Source organism: Manacus candei, unplaced genomic scaffold, assembly GCF_025592945.1.
Source record: "Manacus candei isolate 608988 ecotype Guabito, Panama unplaced genomic scaffold, ASM2559294v1 h1tg000035l, whole genome shotgun sequence".
NCBI lineage: Eukaryota > Metazoa > Chordata > Aves > Passeriformes > Pipridae > Manacus > Manacus candei.
The window spans coordinates 3,470,957-3,480,879 of NW_026138083.1; the positions used below are offsets into that span (position 1 = coordinate 3,470,957).

Consider the following 9,923-nt stretch of genomic DNA (forward strand, 5'->3'; position numbering starts at 1 on the left):
CATGTCATCGCAAGATGGAGTTGCAGCTGTCTTGTTCTTCTTTTTTGCTCTGTTATGTTCTTCTTGTCTGGTTAAAAATAGCCCAGGGAGGAATCACTCTCGACTGAACACTTCCTCTTTCAAACTACAGATTTTTTGAATTTTATTAAATCATTTATAAAAGCATGCAAAGTAGGAGCAGTGGGTTTTGCTGTGATACAATGTGTATACAGCAGTTCTGTGCCTTGCCATTCTTGGCACACCACTCCTCTCCCACATCAGGTGTTAAACAGATTTATTGGGAATTTGCGCAAGTTCGTAGCGTAGGAACTGATGTCACTTGAATGTCAGCATTGGTAATTTTCTCCATAATGCTGTATTTTTGCATTTGGAGAGTTCTCTTAAACTCTAATTCTGCTGTTACTTGTTTCTGAGGAAAGAGGCACGTTTCCCTGTGGAAAACACGGTGCAGAGCTGGGGCTCCTTTAGCGTGAGAGAGACTTGGTTGTACAACCACAAAGTCCTCACTTCTGATGGAGGGTCAAAAACCAGATGCAGATTTTGTGCTTGCCTTCCATCTACAGATTGAGGCAAAGGTATGGAATCTCTGTGCTCAATTTGACTGTAGAGAGGTTTGAAATTTGAGCACCCCTTGTGTCTCTGAAAGGATCCTCATGGTCACCGATGGCTAACGTGGCACACGAATGTAAGCCATGGTGTCAGGGTGTCCTTGGGAGCTGCCCATGATGTCAGAACATGGATTAGAGCTGCTGTCCTGATATCCCTTCCTCAAGGAGCAGCCTGGAGAATACACCTTTCTTTTTGTATTCTCTGGCTCAGGCTGTATCAAGAGGCTGTTGGGCTGCAGAGTCTGTTCCAAACCTGTTTTTTGAAGATCCTCTTTCAGGAGTGCATTAAATCATAAAACTTTGTGTATCTGGTAGCACAGTCAGCACCAGCCTGCAAAGTGCTCAGTGGCAGAACTCCCCTGGGTCCCACCACTTCTGAAATTCACCCAGTTGTTGCTTAGTTTTGTGTATTTGTCTTGAAATATTGCAGATCACAGCCTTGTAAAGGGGAAAGGTGACTTGATTTCCTTTTGCAGTAGAGACCAGGAGAAACTAAGATACTCAGAGCCCCAGAAAGACTCAAAATGCCAGTGGAAAGTATTCTGAGCTCATCACACTTATTATTTCACACTATCAGAAGGTAAAAGGAAGAAATCATTCAAGTGGGCATTGTGGAATCCCACTCGTGGCAGGGTGGAGACCAAGCCAGTGATAAATGTTAAAAGGTCAGAGCAAGCAATCTAATCATTGCAGTGTGGTCCCCAGACTTCTTGTCACAGCCACACTTGATCTTTTATTTTTGCAAGAGGCCTTTGAAAGGGCAGGGGAGGGAGTGAATGGAGAGGTGGTGATCTGGTGACTTGGCACGTGCTCACTTTGGGTAATTGTGAGGCGTGTGAAACTGTGCTGAACTGCTGCTCAGAAAGGTTTTGGGAAAGAGAAACACTTGCAATGATTTTAATTATCAGTACTTGCACTTATGTGAAATTAAGTCAGTGTCTCGTTTTGTCAGCACTGAATGTCATCATAATAATTTAGTGTCAGACCTTCAAGGAAAGCGTTGAATTCAGAGGGGGCTGCTTTTCCTGGGAATACAGGAAATGTTCAGTAATGATAACCCAGGTCCTGTGACTCGTAATTTAAAGTAAGGAAAGAGTGAACAAAACAGAAATGCTGGCTTTGGGTTATGTATGGCTGTGTTTTACACTGGGAGGAGCATGCAAGGAAACAGATCCCTTCCAACAAGGGTTTTCCTCTTGCATTACAAAACTATATCCTAATGATTCCACTAGAAGGTACAGAAGCAACATAGATGGTGATGGGGTGAGGAGGTGGTTTGTGCTGTTTCAGCTTCATTCTTGCCCCAGCAACTGCCTTCTGATTCTTCTTCCACCTCAGTTTTTAGAGGAAAATAACAACATCATGTAGCCAGAGTCTCTCACTGCTGCAGAAAATCTTCAGCGAGGTCCTAATACTTCTTTGTACCAAAATATTTCTCTTCAGTAGCAACACTGATTTTGTAAATTTTACTATGCACAAACAAGAGAGAAACCCATTCAGGGAGTGACTTTTAAACCACAGATACATGAAACTGCTCTGGCAGGCAAGGTGAGGAAACCAGATGCAAGAAACAGCTGGAGAACTCGGGACAGTCGAGCCTTGTTTGGTGCAGGGGAAACTTTAAAGGTTTTGTATCATTTGCTGCGAGCAAGGAATTTATTGGCAGGCACTACAGGCACATTTGCTTGGGCAACACCATCTCTTTTACTGGTGGAGATTCATCCCTGGTTTGGTAGAGAATTACTGCTGGTTCTGATGACTAATCCTCAGTCTTGTCCTTCCTTCTGCTGTTCAGTGCCTGAGGAGCAGCTGCACAACATCGACGAGTACGATCTCAACGTCGTCCGCCTCTGCTTCCAAGCCTTCCTCCCAGATGAGCACGGCAACTACACCATAGCCCTTCCTCCTTTGATCTCCAACCCCATCTATGACAATAGTAAGTACCAGCACAGTCAAATGTCTGGTTTTTTTGTGCCCCTCTTTGTTTTTCCTCTCTGGCTTGGGATGAGAAATGCCAGGTCCGGGTCAGTTTTGGGTTGCTTCTGTGGCTTGGGCCTGCTGGGTGTGTGTCTGACACGGGGCAGGTCACAGTGAGCATGACTTCAAATGTGATCTCAGGGTGAAGTGTTGTCCAAACAAAGTCAGAATTGGCTGTCACATCCATGGACTCACACACAGGTGTGTTTTCAGGCCTTACTCATGGATAGCAGCAATGACTGCACGGAAAGGCCCGTTCCTGATGTGCCACCGGATTTAAGTCATAGTAGTGAGATGGATGGCTGCCTTCAGGCTGGTCTGTTTTCCAAGCGAGTCCTCTAAAGCCTGTTTGTGCCCTTGAGGAGTCTTGCCTTTGCCTTGTGAGGGCTCTGGAATGGGACTTGAGAGATTTATCCGAGTGGGAAACCGTCTTAAGGCTTTTATATGCCTTTTGTATCCCAGTCAGCTGCTGTTTCATTGTATAGGTGGATAATGGGGGAATCTTGGATCATGCTCTGGGAGGGTGCAGAAGTGCATCAAACCCTCCTTCTTGACACTGTTTTCCACAATACTGGATGTCTGCAGGGCTTTGCCAGGTCACTGCAGCTGAGGATTTTAGCCCTCAGGGTGTGCTGGGCTTCTCTCCTGGAGCAGAGCAGCAAAAGAACTCTCGATCCTCAAAAACTTTCCTGCAGTGCTTTTTATTTCTGTAGCACAAGTATTTCCATGCTAAATACTTAAGGTCCCTATTTTAGCAGAAACTCCTGAATAAAATGAGATCTGTGTTTTAAAAAGTTGTTAGAATTGCGCCGTGTGAGCGCAACCCTTATGAAAATGTTGGCCGCGAACCCAGGTGGGTTCGACATTTTTAGAGCCTAGAACGATCCAGAAGCTGGGACTGTGTGAGCATTGTGCTGCTGAGGAGCCTTGTGCTGAAGTAACCCAGGGCTGAGATAAAACTGGTGATGTGCAGGACCCGCAGCTCTGCCTCAGATGCCGTTCAGAAATGTGCCAGATCACGATCAGCCGTCTCCGTGGGCTGACGTCAGTCCTTGCGGAGCCGTGAAAGGCCAGAGCTGTGCGTGGTGGGGGAACTGGGTGTGCTGGTGTGGGCGTCCGTGGGCAGCACTGGAGGTGCCTGAACCCTCCACGTAACGTAGCAGCAGCGTAAATAAAGCCCTGCTTCCCCCTGCAACCACAAGTCATCAAACACGATGTCGCTCGGTTTCACATCTGAGTTGCTCTTAAAAACGTCGCTCTTGTTAAACCTGCCCTGTCATACCTTGGGTCAAGCCGGGTTGTGACTTCAGAGAACGGATGCAAAGGGATGGAGAGTCCTGCCTTGGGAGGTTTGAGCTTCTGCACGTCTGTTCAGATGCTCTGAAAATCAGCTTGCACATTTCAAATCCAGTGTTTTCTTCACTGTCGAATCCTTTGTAGTCTCCACTTGCTTTGGATAGTAGAGATAAATAAGATTCATACAGGCATAACACAGGCAGTCCCACTGATAGAGCCTGTGAGTATCTAAAATTCAGCATTACAGCACCTTCTGTTTTCACTTGGTTTTCATGTTCACTGGTTTTGAACAGAAATTTCCCAAGTTGCAAATCTCGCCACGCCAAAACTCTTGGGAAGAGTCAGATGAAGCAGCTCACCATTTCTGAGAACTGAGCTTGGGTACAGCGTGTTGTACTGCCCTGGTTGTAAGAGATGTGATTTTGGGTGCAGAGCTCCTCTTTTTTTAGGGATTTGACCTAAAGGGAGAGATGGGGAGGGACTTTTCAGAAGGTTGTGCAGTGATAGGACAAGGGGTGATGGCTTTAAACTGACACAGGGCAGGGTTAGATTGGATATTAGGAAGAAATCCTTCTCTGTGAGGGTGGTGAGGCCCTGGCACAGGTTGCCCAGAGAAGCTGTGGCTGCCCCATCCCTGGAAGCGTCCAAGGCCAGGTTGAAGCAACCTGGTCTAGTGGAAGTGTCCCTGCCCATGGCAAGGGGGGTTGGAATGACATGATCTTCAAGTCCCTTCCAACCCAAACCACTCTGAGCTTCTATGATATCAAGTGCCATTCAAACACACAGAAGTGAAACAAAGGTAAAATTAGGCTTTTCCTCACAATTCTTAATTTACCCTTCCTGTGAAAAACGTACCATGACGCTGTCAGTCACATGGTCCTGGGCTGTTTCTGGCTTTGTTTGGTTTCCTCTCCCTTCAGAGTTTCTGATTCATTCAGCAAATGAAGTGGTGTGTGTCATGTAGTACATGAGGCTGCAGCTCCCACTTCTAATAATAATAATAGTAATAACTGCAGATAGTAACTACGTAATTGGGGTCTGGTGTGAGGCTACCAGGAACTCTGCTCTAGGTGTAGTCTGTGTTGTGCTGCACTGTAGCTGTACTTGGGCAGGAATTGACTCAAACTGGGAGTTTAAAGCAGATTTGTTTGTTTATTTGTTTGGGTTTCTTTGAGGGTGACACCCTGAGCTCTGGTTTTGTATTTAATCTGTGTTTGGAACGGGGAGCCTGTGGTGGCAGAGCCTCCTGGTGCTGTGGAGGATCGCTTCTGGGGAGGCAAAAGCAGCACCAGCTGGATCTTTCCAAGCATTTTAAATGTATTTGGAGCTGCTGCTCCAGAACAGGGCCAGGCACCACCAGGCAGATCCGTGGCTCCATCCCACTGGAGTTGCCTGCAGTCATGGGGTGGTTGGGATGTGGTGTGCAGCCTTCAGTGGGGTTAGTTCATGGTGACATATACAGTGAGAGGCAGCTCTCCATCCACAGCTATCCTGAGGGCTGCTCATGCTTTGTCACAGTCTGGGGTTGAGATGTGAGCATTTTGGAGTGAAACCTGCTACCTTGAGTAAAGGTATGAAATTACAGTCCTAAACCTGTTCTTAGACACCTGCAGAGGGTAGCAGAGGAGGGGCTGGATGGCCAAGTATCTCTGTGAATAAAACTACAGAGAGGGGAATTTTCATGACTTGCCAGCCCAGCTGTTTCCAGAGAAGTGTGACTGTACCAGGTAACCAGTCACTCAAAGCACTGCTTTGAATTATTCTGCAGCTTGAAGGGCAGCAGGGCCAAGCACAACCACATCGTTTGGAGAAGTATTTTGAGACCTCTCCAGAATAGTCAGGGGAGTGAGTGTCGCAGCTGTGCTGGTGTCTTTTGTTTGGAGATCAGCAGCTTAGGGCTGCAGGGTCAGGGAATATCAGGCCCTGCTTCTGAATTCCCTTCATGGAGCGACTTGTTGCGTGTGGATTTCAGGATATCACTCCTCCAGCTGCTCCTTCCCTTTATGTGCCTTAACTCCCAGAACCGTGTATCCAACAGTCACAAAGTCAGGGTCATTCTTTGTCATCAAATTTGCCTCTTTGTTTCCAGGAGCTCCCAACACCGCAGAGCTGAGAATTTGCCGCGTGAACAAGAACTGTGGGAGCGTAAAGGGAGGAGACGAAATATTTCTGCTGTGTGACAAAGTTCAGAAAGGTAATCTTTGTCCCAGGGGGCTGACACTGCCACTTCTTGCTGGGGGGCTGAGACCCTTCACCACACACCCTGAGTGGTTGGGTTTTATAGCTGGGCAGAGCAGCTTTCGGGTTCAAGGGCTCTTGTGTCTTTAAAGTCGAGCCACTTTGCACCTGAACTCCGAGTGGGGCTCCTTCCTTTCCTCCCCTTTTCTGCTGGAAGTTTTCAGTTTCCCAGCTTAACGAGCATCTTCTGTTTCTAATGGGCCAGATGATATAGAAGTCAGATTTGTCCTGGACAACTGGGAGGCCAAGGGCTCCTTCTCCCAGGCCGACGTTCACCGCCAGGTCGCGATCGTGTTCCGGACGCCCCCGTTCCTCAAGGACATCACCGAGCCCGTCACGGTGAAGATGCAGCTCCGCAGACCTTCCGACCAGGAAGTCAGTGAGCCTATGGATTTCAGATACCTACCAGATGAGAAGGGTATGGTCCCAATTAGCTGTGTTTCTGAAAAGCAATTATCAGTGCAGAACTCGAGGTAGTCGCTTAATTAGTAAAAATTCTACAACTTACGCGAAGCAGTGTTTTGGATTTTAAAAGTAACAATGGTCAGTTTGTTCCCTCTTTCAGTAAAAGTGTCAAGAATCACTGTTCATAACACTGTCATGGTTTGTCAGTGCTACCATGCTTGAAATATTTCTCTTTAAATGTATCTCTCTGCACCTTGGTGCCTCTAGGAACTTCCTTTACATGCTGTGTCCAAGAGAAGGGTAACACTTTCCCCTTCCGCTCCTTTCTCTGTAGATCCATATGGCAACAAGGCAAAAAGGCAAAGATCAACGTTGGCTTTGCAAAAGCTCATGCAGGACTGTGGTAAGGAAAATATTTGCCTTTTTTTCTTGTTGAGGGAACTTACATTTCGATGGAGCTGTTTTGTATGAGAGCAGACATTTGGAGTGGACTCACACTTTCTTCCATCGCAGGATCAAACACAACAGAGAGGCCCAAAGTAACTCCGTTCCCCGTTGTCACTCCTGAAGGGAAGATGATTAAAAAAGGTAGGCTTTTGCTTACAGTCTCGCAGTGCTTTGAAACAAACAGTGCCCTCCTCTTTGCTTGAAATTCTTATCTCTGGAGGGCTTCTTCCTGTAAGATGCTGATACTTTTGACTATACAAACATAAACCCATCAGTTCTTTACGTAACTGTAGCCATCACCCTCAGCGTGGGCCACAGAGGGGTGAGGTGCGCAGCTCTCTGCTGCTGTCCAGAAATCTGGGGCCCACCCTGGAGAGCAGCTAAGCAAGTGTGAAAGTGGAAATGCAGTCTTACAGAGTGTTTCCTTGCAGTGTGTTTTCTTTGCTTGTTACCATTCGTAATTTTAAAAAAAAAATCCTTAAACCTGGCGTTCTCTCCATTAGAACCAAACCTGTTTTCATCCTCGCTGATGATTCCCGGGTTGGGATCCCTGGCCAGCGCTGGTCAGATGTACCCTGGCTGCAGCCAGCTGGCCCCGGTGGGCCCAGGGAAGCAGGACGGGCTGTCCTCGTGCTGGCTGCACAGCTCCTCGGCCGGCGGCCTGCTGGGCACACACCCACCCAACAGCTTCTCCGCGGATGCGCCTCAGCCGGCCCACGGCAGCGGCTCCCTCCCGACCTTCCACGACCCTGTGAACTGGCCCGACGAGAAGGATTCGGGCTTTTACCGGAATTACGGCAGCACCAACGGGCTGGGAGTTGCGGCGGCGTCGAACGTCGACCTGCCGAGCGTTCCCGGCGGCGGCGCCGTGCACGCGGCTCATCCCGGCGGCGCCGCCTCCGGCATCGTCAGCATGGACACCGACGACATGAACTGCACCAGCATCAACTTCGACAAGTTCAACGTGGTGCTGAACTCAGGCGCTCCCCGGCAGCAGCTGCAGCTGGGCCCGCCCGGGGCCGGCGCCGCGGGATTCGCTTCCCAGCCCGGCTTGGCCGACCCCGTTTACGACTTCATAGGCCCGGAGGTTCTGGGCGAGCCGAGACTCTCCACCGCCCACCAGGGCGGCCTGGCAGACGCCCAGTTCTACGACGGCGACGGCGAGCTCTACCAGTCCTTCCCCTTCGATAACATCCTACAAAGCTACAACCCCTGAGGGGCGGAGCTTCCCAAAGGTGCCGCCGCCGCCGCGTGGAGAGGAGTCGCTCGCCCTTCTGGAGTCCCCGCTTTCTCCCTCAGAGTGTTGCTGTGCAAGTTTGACGATGGAACTTAAGGTTATTTAAGTTACCATAAGAGTTAAGTTATTTAAGCCCGTAGTGGTGCCCGTCAAGAAGGGGGAGGTGGGGGTAGGGTTTGGGGTCCTGTACCTTAAAAGTACCTTGTTAGGTGTATTTTGGCGCTGTTGGTAAAGGGAAATGGTAACACTTAAAGCTTCCTTGCCTTTGGGGACTGTAAAAGCTGGTGTCTTCAGAAGGGTTAAAATTTCAAATACTTCACAGGGTTAAAGTTCTTTCAAAGCAGCCATTTTTTTGCTATAGGAATTCAATTTTTGATAGGACAGAAATTAGGAAAACAAACCTGCACATGAGCACTCTAGTTCAGTCTCATCTACAGATATTAAAGTTCAACTCAGCCTACTTGAAAGGTTTAGGTTTCACACCCCCTTTCTATAAATACTGTTCTTCTAAAATGAGTACATGTATTGATTTTCCACACTCCATTTGCTTTGAAGGCAAATTGACTGGTGAAATTTTTTTTTTTAATGACTATGTCATTGTTAGATGTATTTAAAAAGACCGGAAGGTTTGAATTTTTAAATAGTCCAGCTCTGTTGTAAAGGAAATCACTGCACAGGAGAAGGAACAGAAAGTCTGCACTTCATCCAGAGTGCACTTGTTTTACAGGCCAAGCCCTGTTGCTTTAGGGATGAAGCTGTCATTGCTCTGCAGTTGTTGTGTGTGAGTGTAGCTGTGATGTGTGTGTGGCGTTTTGCACGGCGGGAATCTCTTGAGCCGAAGTATCTACTTGCTTTTTTTCCTCAGGTATCCCAGCAGTTTCCTGCTATGCAAGTGACTGCTCAAAGGAAGGCTCAGATCCTGCCCCCCCCCAGCACCACCCCCTCCCAGGAGGGCAAAGCCAGGGGCAGCCCTTGGGCAGCCTCTTCTCTTATTAATGACCTTTAAAGCCATTTCAGTCAGTACCAATTAAAAACACTCCTCTCTCCTCTGGATCAGGAACCAGAACTTCCTCCCTCCCACCTGATTCCCAGTCTCCCCTCTTAGCCTGAGCCAGGAGCTGTTCCATGACACTGGCTGGGTAAGACACTCTGGGCCTTGGCTACTTTATTATACTGTTATTTTTTTAAAGAAGCAACACAGCAAGAAATGTCTGAATATTTCTTAGGTGATATATCTGCTCTGTAGGGCAGATAAGGCTTGAGGGTCTGAATTGTTACCATTTGGTGACATAAAACCAGACCATGAAAGCAGCAATAAAAAAAGCACACTTGGATATAAAAAAACCCCAAAACAAAACAAAAAAAAAAATCAAAAAACCACCCCTAAATCTAAAAAAGCCACTTGAGACAGAGTTGGATACAAGGAAGGAGCTCCAGAACCCCTCTGTGGTTTATGGGATTCCCTCCCTGCATTCCCTTGTGTTGGGAGCACTCTGGTGCTGCTGCTGAAATCCATCCCCCCCATTGCACAGGTGACAGTCACACTGGAGGATGTGTGAAGTTTGGGAAACTGCTTCCCCAAACTCCGGGTGCACAAAGCCATGAATTGACTCTCCCTGTTTTAAAGCAGTTTTCCCTCACAGCTCCTCTGCAGTCTTGAGCAATAGGAAGACCAAAGAAATACACAGAAAGTTTGAAATGTGTTGTTTATTCAG

At 47.9% G+C, this 9,923-nt stretch overlaps 1 protein-coding gene across 6 annotated transcripts in view; it reads left to right on the top strand.

Moving 5' to 3' along the window:
- The window catches only part of REL (REL proto-oncogene, NF-kB subunit), a 40,000-nt gene extending 30,200 nt beyond the window's left edge, over positions 1-9,800 (top strand). For all 6 annotated transcript variants that reach the window (XM_051792879.1, XM_051792877.1, XM_051792876.1 and 3 more), the window contains 6 exons: positions 2,404-2,544; positions 5,971-6,075; positions 6,325-6,537; positions 6,859-6,927; positions 7,038-7,112; positions 7,475-9,800. In XM_051792879.1, the coding sequence (XP_051648839.1) occupies positions 2,404-2,544; positions 5,971-6,075; positions 6,325-6,537; positions 6,859-6,927; positions 7,038-7,112; positions 7,475-8,187 (1,316 nt within the window). In that variant the 3' untranslated portion in view covers positions 8,188-9,800. The remainder of the gene's footprint in view (positions 1-2,403; positions 2,545-5,970; positions 6,076-6,324; positions 6,538-6,858; positions 6,928-7,037; positions 7,113-7,474) is intronic.
- Positions 9,801-9,923: the final 123 nt, after the last annotated feature.